At 43.0% G+C, this 16735-nt stretch overlaps 1 protein-coding gene across 3 annotated transcripts in view; it reads left to right on the forward strand.

Annotated features, from left to right (window-relative positions):
• Positions 1 to 11211, forward strand: part of YPEL1 (yippee like 1) — a 25881-nt gene extending 14670 nt beyond the window's left edge. For all 3 annotated transcript variants that reach the window (XM_080985400.1, XM_080985398.1, XM_080985399.1), the window contains exons 3-5: positions 2006 to 2049; positions 3570 to 3678; positions 6196 to 11211. In XM_080985400.1, the coding sequence (XP_080841526.1) occupies positions 2006 to 2049; positions 3570 to 3678; positions 6196 to 6285 (243 nt within the window). In that variant the 3' untranslated portion in view covers positions 6286 to 11211. The remainder of the gene's footprint in view (positions 1 to 2005; positions 2050 to 3569; positions 3679 to 6195) is intronic.
• The last annotated feature ends 5524 nt before the right edge of the window (positions 11212 to 16735 follow it).

A 16735-nucleotide genomic window follows, 5' to 3' on the forward strand; every position in this document is an offset into this window, starting at 1 on the left:
TTCAGTGAAACTTGTGAATGCTCTAGCTCATGATAATGTTAGCATGTTTATGTGTTACTCTATCCTTTATCAATGTTCCCTTTTAACTGTAAATGGACACAGACATTCCTTCAGGAATTCTGAATCTTCCCTATGTGATACTTTTTAGCATCATGGACTCTAGAGTCTTTGTGTCTCTGCCATCTACACACTGCAACATTTTCTGCCACTTAGTTAACAATGTTTCAAGAACGGACAGTGTTTGAAATAAAAATAATTATATAGGAATAATATACATGTTGTATTAAATTTCTGACCTATGTGAACTTTTATGTGCTCTATAATGGCAATCCTGCTGAATCGGGGCATTCACCAGGTCATAAGTAACCGCATAGAGCTTATTTCTAAGAGGTTGCTAGATAACTGCTAGGAACAGTTTTACTGAATACAATGGAACCACGGGTTGTGAATGTGATCCGTGCAGGAGGCATATTTGCAACCTGCAGCGCCGCATCTGCGAACACGTAGATCGCGATTTGGTGCTTCTGTGCATGTGCAAAGCACCAAAACCTAGAATCAACCTGTTCCGGTACTTCCGGTTTGGCGCGGTGCGCAACCTGAGAATGCGTAACCTGAAGCGTCTCTAACCCGAGGTACCACTGTGTTACCATTTTGTCTCAGATTGGTTCCTTCTGACTTTGTTCACTAAGAACATTCTCAGATTCATATTATCTCCTTGATGGCCTGATAGCTTCGCACAAGAATGAAAGACTAGCTTTAGTTGGTTTTTTGCAAGGCAGGGGGATCTGTTTTTTTAACCAAAAAAGGAGCCAGCCAGATTGGTAAAAGGGGGAGATGAGGACCTAACACTTGCTGCTTGTTCTGGTGGGTTGATTCTAATTTGTTTCCTGCTCCCCATTCATCATCTCCTCTTCAGACAGTGCTTGACCCAGGGGTGTCAACTTGAATAATATATGGGGGGCAGGTGAGCACCCCCCAATAATCGATCACATGACATGGTGCGCACACACCATTTGAATGGCAATTCCTATTTATTTATTTATTTTATTGGGGGGCAAAGACTCTAGGAGCTGGCTCTCCAGACTCATTTTTTAAAGCACCAGTTATAACTGAGTGTCAATTTTTAAATCTCCAGTTTTAATGGTGTCCCTTCTCCTAACACATTAGAACCCTTTGGTGGGGTGGGGAGCACTTTGACAGCTTCACACACGCACCCCAGTGTGAAACTCTAATAACTCAAGAACCAAATGGAGAATGCCCAGTGAACTCAAATGTTTTCTAGTTATCCAATTTTAATTTTCTGTAATCCTATACAATTACACCTGTAACATTTTTTGGCTTAGTTTAGGAAATAATGACCAAAGTTAATTAAAAGCAAAACTTATTTAAAACTTATTTAGCTTACTAAATAAGCAACACGGAAAAGTAGAGGGCAAACTGAGTGCAATAAATTATTGAGAGGCAAATCCATGTACTTTTCACATGTTTTATTTCAATAATGTTTCAATAATATAAGGTAGACTGTTACTGTCCCCATATTACTGATGAGGAAGGAAGAGAGAGTGGATTGCCTTAAAACAGTGTGTGTTAATGGTAGAGTGGAGCTACAGACTTCTATAGCTAAGGATTTGAACTGTGCCAGATCTTTCTTTGCTATAGTACATTATGTTAATTACCATACCTTTTCTTTTGTCTATTGCAGCAGTGTCAGACACTGTTGGCTTAAAGAAGGCACTATACCTAGCAGTAGTTGCACAAACACTTGGGGAAAGATTTGGTTTTGAGATTAGAGATTAGACAATGAGTTTCCAGCCCCATGTGGCAGATTGGAAGAATAATTACTTGGAACAATACATGCAGCTGAATTTGCACTTAACATACAATGTGCTAGTTTCAAAGTTCAGGTGGAATGCTTTGATTTGCCTCTTCATTGAGACGTTTTAGTGTTTTTTTAAACAAATATTTATATATATATATATGTCTTCTTCTTTTTTTTCTTTTACAGTCCTTTCAGGGAAGCCAGGGGCGAGCCTACCTCTTTAATTCAGTGTAAGTGCAATTATTATTTTCTATGGACTAGGAGGACTATTTTACAACAATAGCATGTGAGTGGATTGGCTTGTTGCCTTGGTTTACGCAAGGACCCAAGTCAAGCCCTATGGGATCAACCCAGCGGTCCGTCTAGTCTAGCAGTCTGCTTCCCACAGTGGCCGGTAGATGTCTTGGAAGCCATCAACATGGCTGAAATACGGTAGCCCTTCTTTGCTGTCGCTCCCTAGCATCTGGAATTTTGTGGTTATCAAATACTTTGAATGGTGTGAGAGAAGGGTTTTGCTCTGCCTGCAGAAGGCCACACATCCTTCAGTCAGGCACATGTGGAAGGCTTCTGAGGGCTGAACGACTATGACTCAGTAATAGAGTGCATGCTTTGCATGCAAAAGAGCCACAGTTCAATCAATTCTAGATGAGAAAGGTTCCTGGAGAGATGCTGCCAACCAGTGTAAACAAAACTGAGCTAGGTAGACTAGTGGGCTGACTTGATATAAGACAGCTTTCTATGTTCCTCTTAATTAGCATTGCCAAAAAAGTTATGTTTGGAACCAGCGCATATGGAAACATAATTCTAACTAACTATAGATTTTACAATGCAACTTTTTTCTTCTTTAGAGTATTAAAATCCTTTCAAGGTAGGTAATAACTTCTGTTGGTGGCATAGTTAAAAGAAACATGGGATGCTGATGGTGCTGTGGTCCAAACCACTGAGCCTCTTGGGCTTGCTGATCAGAAGGTCGGTGGTTCGAATTCCTGCGACAGGGTGAGCTCCCATTGCTCTGTCCCAGCTCCTGCCAACTTAGCAATTCAAAAGCATGCCAGTGCAAGTAGATAAATAGGTACCACAGTGGTGGTAAGGTAAACAGTGTTTCTGTGCGCTCTGGTTTCCATCATAGTATCCCATTGTGCCAGAAGCAGTTTAGTCCTGCTGGCCACATGACCCAGAAAGCTGTCTGCGGACAAACGCCGGCTCCCTCGGCCTGAAAGCGAGATGAGCGCCACAACCCCATAGTTGCCCTTGACTGGACTTAACTGTCCACGGGTCCTTTACCTTCACCTTTAAAAGAAACATAAAAACAAAGCCATAGTTAAAACCAGGGCTTTTTTTTCTTCCAGCTGGAGCTCACCAGAGCTCAACTCCAGCACCTCTCAGGTGGGCACCATTGCCATTCTAAGAGAACAAGGGAGAACTTCGTGATGAGCTCCAGCACCTCTTTTTCTAGAAAAATGGCACTGGTTAAAACAATTTACCTGGTAATTAATACTAGGTTGGAAATCACACAGATGTTTAATTTTGTTTGTGTTCAAAAGCTTGGTTTATGTAAGGAGGAACAAGCAAAGCATCTTGGCTTTAAAATAACTTCCTTGTGTGATGTCGGAAATATTTGCCAAAAATCTGGTGTGAATGATCTTGAGATTTTGCATCTTAGCATTTGCATATATCTTTATATTAATGGGAGGGGAAGGAAGATTCTTATAAAATGACTTATGCTTTTCCCACTCTCTCTCTCTTGCAGGGTGAATGTGGGCTGTGGTCCTGCAGAAGAGAGAGTTCTTCTGACAGGCTTGCATGCAGTAGCAGATATTTATTGTGAAAACTGCAAAACCACTCTTGGATGGAAATACGTAAGCATTTGCCCATTTTTGGACATGCAACTGCTTGGTTTTGTCTGGTCATTGAAATAGGCTATGTGCAAATGTGGGAGTATCTGTGTTGTCGCCAACTAAGTACTACTCTGAGCAGACTCACTAAAGTTGAGTCTACTCTACACTAAAGTTCAGTGGGTCTAGTCTGAGTACCCCAACATTGATACCCTCTGGGTCTTGTCAGTCCCTTTTTGATGCCTTGTGTTCTTGTCAGACTGGTGGCATGATAAGAAGCCTGAGGATAAATTGACCAATTCTGGCTACAATTCAGATCCATGGGTAAAAGTTAACCACATCTTAAAGAGGCAACCCGATCTTCCATCACCAGTTGGCCTTCCTCTAGTGGTAGTTGTAGTTATTGTTGTTATTACCACCCACCCACCCCGAGAAAGGCACAGGGCAGGCTACAGCAACGTAAAAAGCAACAGCTTAAAGCAAATTACCTCCAGACCTGGAGTAGGTCCTAGAACTATTAATTTCAGTTCATATTTGCTGCTTTGAAGTGTGGCAGGTGCCTGACACAGACCCTGCTTACATGTGGTGAGGGACTCATAACAAGCAGTTTTCAGAGCCACTGAATTTGCAAGGGAATCTTTTATTCCACCTGCCGGGGATTCTGCTTTTGTTACTGATGCATGAGGACCTGTCCTTCTGCCATCCCTCTTACTTATTTGAGTGCAGGACTACTGCCACTGGGGATGGGGGTGCTCTTAGGGAGAGGCTGGGTTCCTAGAATTTTCCGTTTTCATAGTACGTAGTCTTCTCTTTGCAAGATGTAATGAAAAGTATACTGGTAAAAGTCTTCCCAAGTAAGAAGTAAATTTCCCATTTCCCAGGAGCATAAAGGCATTTGAACGAAAATTTATTTTATTAACATTACCTGTATTTTAAATTCAAAGGATTGTATCCAACTAAGGTTCCATTCACACTATGCAATTAAAGCACCATGCTGCCACTTTAAACAGCCAAGGCTCCCCCCCCCCCCAAGAATTCTGGGGGCTGTAGATTGCTAGGAGGCCCCTATTCTCCTTCCGGCGCTATAATTCCCAGAGCAGTTTAACAGTTGTTCTCTCTTCCCAGGGTGATGTGGCCAAAGCCCTGCTTTCAGTGGACGCATTGAAATTAATGGTCCACCATTAGCCACATCCATTACTTTCAATGGGTCCACTAATTTTAGTGGGACTGACTTTGCGCTACTCTGCATTGATACTTCCCCCACCCTTTCCTCTGGAGTATGCTTAGGCCTCCCTCATTGCCCTATGTCCGGCCCCACACCTCAAACGGCATCAACAGAGGACATTGACAGGGCTCCCCCATACATTTACTCCTTTTACACTGGGGCAGGATTGCCTGGGTAGAGCTTACATGCCAGCACCACGGGGACTTTGTGATGCACCCAGTATTTCACAAAGCATAGGATATTGATTCTGACACTGGGCGGGAACCAGCCTCAAGGTCATCTCTGCTGTGACTGTACCTAAAGGAAGTTAATTTCCATAGGATTTGCATTCCTCAAAGTCTGATATTGTAGATGATAGGAATAAAACAAACCCCAAAGTAATCTTCATTAAATTCTGGTTGTTGGTACTGAATAGTTTCTCAATGGCAAAGAAGCATGGGATAGCTTTAAACCAGGCATGTCCAACTCCCAAGAGACTGTGATCTACTTCCAGTATAAAAAAACTGGCAGTGATCTACCCATTGTCATTGGAGGAAGGAGGAGCGTGGGTGCGGTGGGTGGGTGGATTGCCCAGAGTTGTTGAGCTTTTTGGGTGGAGGATTGCACAGAGTTTTTTTAGCTTTCCCCCCCCATAACTTTTTGTACACGATAAGGAACCCGTGATCTACCAGGATCAGCCGGGGATCTACCAGTAGATAGCAAACTACTGGTTGGACACCCCTGCTTTAAACCAACTGGGAGAGACCTCTGGCCCTTGAGCCTAACTAGACCTTTTAGGCTTTCCAGTGAGGCTGTTCTGGACTGGCCATCCCCATCTACCATTTACCTGACACCAGGAGCTGGTTAGATAAAGCTGTGGCTGCAAAGGAGCAATCAGAAGCCTTTGAGTTCTCCTGCTTTTGGCGCTGCTTAAATATGGCGCCAAATACAAGCCCTGCGGCTTTTGCTCAGGTCACTCTACTGATCATATGGAATCAGGTGACTGGTAGATGAGCAGGTGTGCCCATCTGACAAATATGCTCATGGAGGGTTGGCCACTGATTGATCTAGTCCTCTGGTTGAAAGTGGTTTCCACTCTTGCTTTAAATCAACAGTCATCTGCTAATAATTTAGTCCATTGCTCACCTTTGTAAGTATTGACCTGTTGAGGTTTGAACCAGGTCATCCCTCTTTCGTTCATACAGTGATGCCGAAGTACATAAAGTACAGCAGTTAAGCAGAGCAATACTCTTGCCTTGCCCCTAACGGATATGTTAAGAAGCGTTCATATTTGAAGCGGCAGATAATTGAATCTAATATTTTATTTTCTTGCCTAGGAACATGCGTTTGAAAGCAGTCAGAAATACAAAGAAGGAAAATTCATCATTGAACTTGCCCACATGATCAAAGACAATGGCTGGGAGTAAATGGGAACACTTCTCTCTCTCTTTGGACAATTAACCTGTGGAACATGCTTTATAAAGACTAATGCAAAAAGGATTTTGGTTCGGCTGGCTGAGAAAATCGCTGCGTTTTTGAAACCTCCAAACTGAGTAGTGTAATTTTGTGCCCCCCCCTCCCTTTCCCCCAAAGGCCATCTTTTGCCTTTTCCTCTTTGTGTAAGTTTCCCTCTTTTTGTATATGTATTCCTGTGTGAACAGTTGTTTTGGATTGACTTTTTCTACAAACTAGAGGAATAATTCCCTAATTTCAAATTACTTTTAATAGCTAGTGCTCTCTTTTGAACTGTGCTTTTTAAATGCTCCTTCTGTGCATGCTTTTTGCCCATCACCTGCCACGGGATTTTGTTGAAGGCCTGCGTGAACAGTCCTAGAGAGAATGTAAGGCATGTTCCTTCCCCATGACCCCAGACATAGCAATTTCTGTGCTCTCTTTGCAGTGAGAAGGACATAACATTGTAGTAACCATTAGTTCTTTTCTTTTTCTTTTTTAAAGTACTGCAGCTTGTGTGTATCTTTGGGCAGGTTGGTTAAAGGTTTAGTCATTTGTAGTGGCTGAGGTTTATAAATCCTTGCTTTTATTTAAAGAAAATGAGAAGTGAGGGTGGAATAATAATTTACAAGGTCAACTAACTTATAAGGTCTGACCGAAATCAAAACATTCCTAAGAAAGTTAAACTTTGCTCTTTTAAGAAAGAATGTCTTAGCAAAGTTTTCAAGATCAAAGGATGCAACTATATGCAGCTCTTATTTTTAATGTCATGTAAAATGTCTCGGTACTGTACCTTTAACAGGGACTTGTACATCCACTGAAGTTTTTATGGCTGGTTCCATGTAGCTACATAGTTTTTAATGCACTGGATAAAGAGGTTGATATCGGTGAAGTGATTTGCTCTTGCAGTCCTTAAACACACAGGATTATTTTTGTGTGTGAAAGTGGCCAGAGCCTCTAGCTGTTACCTGTAGGAGGTTGGAAGTTGGGGAGCAGGTTAAAAAAAAAAGCAAATTGACTTCTTCATGCTAGGTTTTTTAAGGGGCGTTTGATTTGCTGGCTGAATCATCCCTGAGCACATTTTGTAATAAACAGTTATGTGAAATAAGCATCAGCTTGTAATTTCCCCCAGCTGCTGCTTTTTGTGGGGTGACTCAGTCAGACACTTCCACTATGTGTGTATGTGTGTGTATGTAAAGTTCACTGATGGGAACTTTTCTGCACACTGTTTCAAGAGATTTGAATAATTTTTATGTCATGATTTTTGCATTAATATTCTAAAATTTATGAGAGGAGGAACGGATTGGAGGATATTTTACACTAACACAACATAGCTGCTGATAGCATGAATAATATGGAAAGCCTTACATTGGGAAATCTGCTCCTTTCTAATACAATGTCTTTTACATGGCGTAAGAAAAACTTTGCATTGTTCCTCTCTGCTGGCTGCTGCTATCCTCGTCTGATGGGCTTTCAAGTCTCTACTGCACTTTAGCTATACCTTTCATGTTAAAAGTAAGAGTAATCTTTCCCTAAAGAGGAATTGTCCCTTCCCTCTTCTGTTTGAAGAATTATTTCCCAAGCAAACCATCTGGGAAGTAGTATGGTTACACTGTGATGCAAAAAAAGGATATTGAATATATCTGTTTAAGTGTGTGTGTACATAGTTACCTCTTAGGCATTCAAATCCAAAGAGCTGTACTAGTGACAGCTAGATTCAAATTTTGTTTTGCTGAATGACCTTTTATTCTGGTGCTTAATTTAATATGAATGAGGGTTTGTGTGTTTTTTTTATCCATTAATCTTCAGTACAGTACTTGATCTAAATGTACACTAGAACCAGGCGTTATCTTGACTCATGCCTAGACAGCAGCAGCTTCAGCCACCCCAATCGACCACAAGCCGCTGAAGTTTCTCTTAAGAGGAGCTATTTCCTCGTGAGAAGACTTGGCTCTCTGGTATCCTCCTTAGTGCTGCCATCACAGATCCTTCCAGTCCCCTTGGACTAGGAGTAATCAGCATGGGAACATAGAATAGGCAGGCACTGTGTGTCTTGTGGGTTAGTGACTTGTGCAAACATCTGTCTGGTGTGCCTCGCTAAATATCAGTAAACTGACTTTATTTATTTTGTATCGCTTTCAAATCGCTTTATCCGAAAGGTCTGGTTTTCCTATCTTCCCTCCACTGCTTATGGCTGAAATAGTAAATAACTTGAACTATATTCTAACTGGTACAGTATCCACTGCCAACCATGTAAGTACTGAAATCGTAAGCAGATGGGCACTGTTGTTGGCTCACGATGCTGGCTGTAAGCCGTACCAGCTATGAAACTGTCGCTAGAAGCATATCTTTTTCAATAGCATGGTTCCTCCTTGGTTTAAATGTCTCTCACCTAGTACTTACAGGAATTAGAGGACAAATTTTGGTCAGGTCTTTTGGGCAGGAGTTTGAGACTCTAAAGCGTTTGAGAGACAAAATCCAACCTCTCTTTATCAGTGCATTATTCATATTCTAAACCTAAATCACTTAGGTCTAAACTACATGTTGGAGGCAAGCATGTAACTGTAGCCTTCCTTAAAAGTTGAAAATTCACTTTGGGATGAAAAGAGTAGAGACGGGAGATGCTTAGACTTTTCCCTGCTCCAAATCATTTCCCCAAGTATTCTCCCTCTGCCCCCAAGGTTTCAATTGTATGTTTGTATTTTGGGGGCAAGCCGTGGGTAGGGCGTGAAGAGGGGCTGGAGTGGAGCTCCTCTTCTCTCTCTTGCTTTTCCATTCTTACTAATTCTCCCAAATGTTTTATGATAAAAAAAGAGGGGCTTTTAAGAAAACACACTTGCACATATTGTGTAGTTTGGCCTTCTGGGTACAAGGTTTCACCTAAACCGTTTGTTAAACCTGGATGCCAAAAACTTGAGATTTTTATTTTTCAGTTGGCACCTGGAGTATCAAATTGCGGGTAAAAATCTAATGCAAGTCATTTGTAGTGATAAGGCATTTAAGAATACCAAATAGAGCAATATTTTTATGGATTTTGAAAAGGGGATGGGAAGGGTGGTAGAGAACTCTAAATCTAAAAATGATACTGTAGGTATCAAGTAGCATTGCATATTAGATCCTTTGGGGGAAATGAATGATTTTACTTGGCATTGTAGGAAGGTCTTTAAAACTGGGTGCTTCAATTTTACAGGTTGGGTGTCAGTAGGATCCAGATACTGCTGGATGTTGGTTGATGTATAAAAGGTCAGTCTGGTTACTGAACTTTCCAGCATTACATAAGCATAATACTTGAACATTTTTCAAAACATTTACCCTCTTAACCATTTTGAGTGTGTGTAATGTATTCTATTTAAGGTTTTGTGTGTTCTTTCTGGGTAAGTTTACGCTATCCCTTCAACTTGAGCACTTTTGTTACCTGTTATTTTTATTACTGTTGGTCTTAACATTTATTATATATATATATATATATTTTATAAATTGTAACAAGGATTTTTTGTGAACTTCTGTGTGCTACCTACTAGCTCCCCCCCCCCTTCTTTGGACTAGATGAACTGACTACAAGCTGGTTCTTGGGAAGAATGTTCATTCGCACAAACAGAAAATGTGCTCGCAAAGTGTACATGTATTGAGGTGTTTTTCCCGTCGAACTCAATAGCCACGGTTAGCATAAACTAACCAAACAGTATGGCATGACTGAGGGCCAGATCAGGCAATTTAATAATCTCCTTGTGGAAGAAGGAACGTCTAATCTTGCAGAACCACATTGGCAGGCTCCCAGCAAAGTAAACGCTAGGAAACATTGCCATGACGTGGTCATGCTAGATCAGATGCTAACTTCCTCCATGCAGATGTATCTATAAGGATGCTGATGTGAAGCTTTTTTGTGCATCTGAACACTGTGCAACTTTTCCCCCCTCTTCCATTTTTTCTAGCTCCTTTGCTGTGAGCGTTACGGTAGTATGAACCAATTTCATGTGGCAGTTATTTCTCTTAACAGCTGTGGACGGCTTTTAACCACTGGAAGAAAACACCAGGCTTCCAGAATATTAAGTTGCATTATTTCACCACTCGTCCCAATAAAAGCTTGCTTCTCGGCCTAATCAGTCTTGTTATACATATGGATTTGACTTGCTGTGCTATTGCCATGAATCCTACTATGTAACAACCCAGAACAACTTGAACTCGCCTCGGCTAGAGAGCATTGCTTTCCTCACAGCCCAAGTTTAACTATATTATGTTGTGAAGTTGAAATTACCAATGTCTCTCTAAATTGCTTTATTACCTGTATGATGAACCTTATGTCACAGGACTGTGTTATGCATAACCATTACTGAAAGCTCCCTTGGTATCGGGTGAAATTAAGACTTCAGAGGAGCAGTGTTTCCCTTTTGAGGGAAAGGGACAGTGCACTTTGGTCATTAATATGAATGTCAGCATTAATTGGGCTGTACCATTTTGATTTCTAATAAATCTGAAATGTGAGATTTACAAAAATATGCTGTTTTTTTCAGAGAAGATTATGGTCTGCTATGATAACCTGTTTTATGACGACTCAACCCAGATAGCCACAGTTTCTTATCCAGCTCTGTATAATGGTGAAAGGAATGACAGCAAATGTTCAAGTTAATGGTACACCATTTGTGTAGAGGCAACCACCAGTAATCTTATGCTACCATGAACAGGGATTTCACAGAAGCAAGGTAGGGTCAAAAACACAGGAGTCATAGCAGGTGCCCATTGACTTGTGCCTCTTTGCTGGAACGCTTTTGGAAAAACGCTTACTTTTTGCGCAGCTGATGTGGCTTCTTTCTGGTTTTTGTCTTGGCAATACTGTACACAAGTTGTTTCCCTTTATTGTATCTACTTGAGGTATCACAATAAACGTTTTCAGTTTTGTTGAATTTTGTGCTTCCCCCGCCCCTCCCCCTTTAAGAGGATGGAGAAGAGTCACATTTTAACGAGAAAGCAATTCTTACACAAAACTTGGAAGTTTTTGTTGCAAACCTTTAAAGCTATGCTTTATGAAAGATTCTAGTTTCACTTTCCCTGGACCGCTATTAGGGTGTAAAGGGCAATTGGTGCTGGCTGCTACTGATGTGGGAGAATGATCTGCTGGTCATGGTGTAAAATCCAAAAATGAAAAAGAAGCATCAGGGCCAGCACCTGAATGTTCACGGTTCTAGTCAGCCATGCCTTCCCCCCACAATTGTCTCTTCTATCCTTTCCAGCAGTCAATTCTCAGTCCATGGCAACTGAGCATGCTTGGCGTTCGCTGAGCTGTTTCCCTGTAAATAATTATGTCTGTCCTACTTCCTTGCAAGCTTGGGATTCCCTTGAGTTTGCTGGTATGGTTTTGGCTGCATAAGGCTCAAAACCTGGAAAGCTGAAATCCTCATCAGTATGTCCTGTTCTCGATCAGTCTGTAAATTCAGTGCCCACCACTGATACCTTATGTATTCCATATGCCAATAAAGAAAAGAAAAGTATGGTAAATTTTCTTATTCAGCTTAAGTATAGAGGTAGGAAGGAGATAGTGGCGGACCAGCTATCCCAGACTAATATTGAAATGCTAAGAAGTGTTGGATTAAAGCACAAATGCAAATTCGTAGGCAAAAGGAAGTTAGGAGTCTTAATTTTCCTCCATTCTTGGATTGATCAATCATGATTCCAGAATTAGGTATCACTGCCTGCCTGCAGATGGCCCTTTCACAGGGAAGGAGGCAAAAGTTAAAGAGAGCCTATTTTTTCCACCCCATATAAGGCAGAGGATCGCATGTCTGAAGACTGCCCATAGGTTTGCAGAAGAAGGGAAGGAATCCAACCAGAGTCAATAGAGGATAAAATGATGTCAAGCCCGCTGTGTTCAAAATAAAACCTTCCCCAGGGGCTCTGTAAAAACGAGTGTTTGCTTCTCAAATACTAGAAAAACTGGAGCATAGGCAGGGCAGAGAGAAAGGGGTGCCCTGACCCCACCAGTTCTGGCTCCATTCACTACCAGCATGCAGCCCTTTGACATATTAAGCAGCCTTCAACTGCTGGAAAAAGTCCCTCCACTACTTCTATAGAGGCTTCTGTTGGGGAAATAACACCAGAAGGAGCAAAGGTGTTCACTCAGAGCCATATCCTCGGAGGACTTGGGAAAGGGTTCACCAGTACAACCTCCTTCCAAGGACAGCTGCAGCATTCCTCGCTGTCAGGAAAACACATGACTCATAAATTTTACGGCTAAGCAGGAGCACCAAGTATTGGTCACTGTAATTTTCCACCCACTCTCCTCAAGTTCGTATTGTCTTTCTTTCTTTCTTTCTTTCTTTCTTTCTTTCTTTCTTTCTTTCTTTCTTTCTTTTCTTTCCTTCCTTCCTTCCTTTCTTTCTTTCTTTCTTTCTTTCTTTCTTTCTTTCTTTCTTTCTTTTTCTCTCTCCCCTTCCTCTCTTCTCTTCTCTTCTCTTCTCTTCTCTTCTCTTCTCTTCTCTTCTCTTTCTCTCTCCACTAAAGCCAAAACATAATTACAAAAGATAATGGCAATCGGACACTTTTGGACCTTGAGACAACATGGATGCTGTGTAAAAGTTGTTAGCAGCTCAACGTTTAAGTTGCCTAGAGAGATTAGAACCAGCGTGGTGTAGTGGTTAAGAGCAGTGGACTCGTAATCTGGGGAACCGGGTTCGCGTCTCCGTTCCTCCACATGCCGCTGCTGGGTGACCTTGGGCTAGTCACACTTCTTTGAAGTCTCTCAGCCCCACTCACCTCACAGAGTCTTGGTTGTGGGGGAGGAAGGGAAAGGAGAATGTTAGCCGCTTTGAGACTCCTTCGGGTAGTAATAAAGCGGGATATCAAAGCCAAACTCCTCCTCCTCTTCTTCTTCTTCTTCTTCTTCTTCTAGACAAATGCAAGGATGAAGCTGTGTTTCATTTCCAGTGTTGGGAGGCAACATGCGTCTGAATGCCAGATGCTGGAAAATCACAAGGGGGACTAACAATGTTGCGCTCAGTTCCTGCTTGCACACTGGCCACACTGCGAACAGAATGCTGGACTAGATGGGCTATTGGCCTGATCCCAGGTGCCCCAATGGGAAACCTGCAAGCAGGACCTGAGCCCGATAGTGCTCTCCCCTATTTTGGTTTCCAGCAACTGGCTTTCAGAAACCTTACTGCCTCCCCAAAGGCCAAATGTGGAGAAAGAGAATACCTCCATAATGGCTAGTGGCCACTGATTGCCTGATCCTCCAGGAACTTGTCCAATCCTCTTTTAAAGAATCCAAGTTGGTGGCCATCACTGCCACCTGTGTGTGAGAGAGTTTCTTAGTTTATGTGCTGTGTACTTAATTTTATCCTGAACCTTCAAACAACCAGCTTCATTGAACCTCCCCGAGTTCTAGTATGATGGGAGTTCATGAATTGTTGGCAGCAACAACTGGAGGATTGCGCCAGTGTCTACTCAAGGGCTTCCCAGAGGCATCAGTCAGCTACTGTGGAAGCCAGAGGCTGCACTAGATTCCAAAAGAGCTCTTCAACATTGCTCTCATCCTATAGGGCTCTTCCTACATTTTTAGGATTTAAACCGCTGTGACCCTCTTGAGTAACCGGTTCATGTTAAGTTTCTCCTGCTGTGACTTGGTTGGCTCTTGATCACATAAACTATTGCCTTTTGGGACAAGGAGGTCTTTGGCATGATTAAAATTTGCCGGAACTGAGCTCTCACAAAAATAGCTAAAAGCATTAGGGAAGAGATTTTAAAATAAAGCCGCTGATATGTTTATAACACCCTTATACAAATCTACGATGCGGCTATACTTAGAATATTATAAACGGCTCTGGGTTGCACCATTTAAAAATAAAATAAATCTGTTTCCCTGGAAAAGGAGCAGAAACGATCAAGGAATCAGTGTGCCTGCCCTATCAGAAAAGGCAACAATATTTGGGGCTTTATTTGCTTAGAAAGATAGCCGCAATAGGAAGTTTATAAAACATGCAGCGGATGGAGAAATTGGGCCTTCTGGACAGCCGCTTCCATCACCCCCCTGGTCATTGGCCATGTTTGCTGAAGCTAATAGGAGATGTAAGTCACCAACATCTGGAGGGCCAGAGGTCCCCCCCCCCGGCCACCAACCCAACCTTATTTTGAAAGAGGAGCCAATAAATTAATGGAGAAAAAGCTGCTGGCGATTAGTCAGGTTTGCCAAATGGCACTTCCAGATTCAACAGCCTCATGCTCCTGAATGCCAATGGCTGGGGAGGCGGCAAGAGGAGGAAAGGGCTGTCCTCTTGGCTGCCCTGCTAATGCATTCACCAAAGCCATCCGACTGGCCCCTGTGGGAAGCAGGAAGCTAGATTAGGAGGCCCCTTGGGTCTGATTCAGCCGAGTGGCTCTTATCTTAGTTCTGTATCCCTGTGGTTGGAATGTACGTAGGTGGCCACCCAGACAGCTGGCTGTAGACAGAAGCAGCACGGATCGCCCTATATGGAACCTTGGCCTCCATAACAATTTGTGGTGTGGGAGGTGCGCGTGTTGGTGTGAAAACAGCTTAGGCTCTTGTGAAATCCAAGGCACCTCTCTACTTGTTTGGTTTCTCTTCTGTAATCTCAATAGATGCTATCGGCTTTCAGGAGGCATCTCTTCCCCCATGGGGAAAAAATTCCCCTGGAGCTCCATCTGCTGCATCCATCGCATTGTCAAGATAGCGGCCAGCTTGCTTTGCACTTCAGTCTTTTATCAATAATTCCAATGGATTTTTATGCAAAACCCTTTGAGGTTTCGAAAATTGTAAAAGGTAAAGGGACCCCTGACCATTAGGTCCAGTCGTGGCCGACTCTGGGGTTGCTGCGCTCATCTTGCTTTAATGGCCGAGGGAGCCGGCGTACAGCTTCCGGGTCATGTGGCCAGCATGACTAAACCGCTTCTGGCGAACCAGAGCAGCGCACGGAAACACCATTTACCTTCCCGCCGGAGCGGTACCTATTTATCTACTTGCACTTTGACGTACTTTCGAACTGCTAGGTTGGCAGGAGCAGGGACCAAGCAATGGGAGCTCACCCTGTCGCGGGGATTCGAACCACCGACCTTCTGATTGGCAAGCCCTAGGCTCTGTGGTTTAATCCACAGCACCACCCGCGTCCCTTTTCGACAATTGAGCACCCTACAAAATTCTGTAAAATAAATGAAATGAAGAGACAGCACCGCCCCTGCATGCAAACGCTCATGTACAAACGAATTTGCTGTTATCAAAGCTCTCTCTGTATTTATCGAAGAGATGATTGAATTGGGTGTCCAGTTCTAGGCTCAGAAGTATGCTTGCGAAGGCCTTGGCCAGCAAACCCATCTCAGTAGATGCATGACATAAAATTATTTTTTTGCCATCTTTCTTGTTATTTAACTGTATGTGAGCATGCACTGGAGAATGAGAGAGAGAGTGCACATCATTTTAAAACCACATCTTATGTTTCAGCCAATTTAGGCTTTTATGTTTGAATGGCATATACACTGGGTCATAATGTCTCAGAGAAATCACCCTGATCTTCCCATCAGTCTCCCTCCCTCTTTGTTTTCTATTTCCAGCAGAGTTGTTATCACCCTCATCTTTGGGGAGGGGGAATATTGGGGGGGGGGGAGTGCAGCAAAACAATACTTCCTTTGGCGCCTGTTCCCAGAGGGGTGAGGTCATCCTCAAAGGCAGCAGTTTTTCAGCTTGGTGGAAGATGACAGAGATTGGATTGATTCATGCCACATGCTAGGCTGAAACAGTGAGCAAGACATATACACTGGACTGCAACAGCGGCTTATTATGACCTGATGAACCAGAGGCTATAAGCAAACAGCCTGGGCAGAAACCAAGCGAGGCCTTTGCGGATAAAAGCTTTTGGTCCTTGCACATGGCAGATGATGGCCACTGACAATCAAGTGAAGCCAAACAGGCCAAAAAACCACACCAATGCATTTGCTCCTTTTTCTGTAATCACTTGTCCCAATCTCCTCAAAGGCTTCCCTCACAGCTTCAGGAAGACGCAGGGGGTTGCAGCACGGCCCATAGTCCTGCAAAGTGCCAGCTGTGAGGAACAAGCAAAGTAAGCAGTGGCGCAGTTCGATTAATTTGGGACCATAGATTTTGAATGGTCGTGTGGGACCAAGGTGGGTTGTGGGAGAGTCTTTAGGTAGTCAGGCTGGAACAGTCCTGGTTGAAGAGGGGAGCAGAAGTGCTTCTAAGTAAATACATATCGTATTTTTCGCTCCATAAGGCGCACCGGACCATAAGACGCACCTAGTTTTTAGAGGGGGAAATCCAGGAAAAAAATATTATTTCCCCCCCCAACCCCAAAGAGCAAAGAAGCCAAGACAGTGAGCAGGATGGATTCCGCTGGCTGTCTTGGCTTCCTCTTTAGCCGCATGCAGCTCCTCCAGTCGGGAGAGGCTGCGTGCGGCTATGGCAAT

The sequence above is a fragment of the Podarcis pityusensis genome, assembly GCF_964106645.2.
Source record: "Podarcis pityusensis genome assembly, chromosome: 16".
NCBI lineage: Eukaryota > Metazoa > Chordata > Lepidosauria > Squamata > Lacertidae > Podarcis > Podarcis pityusensis.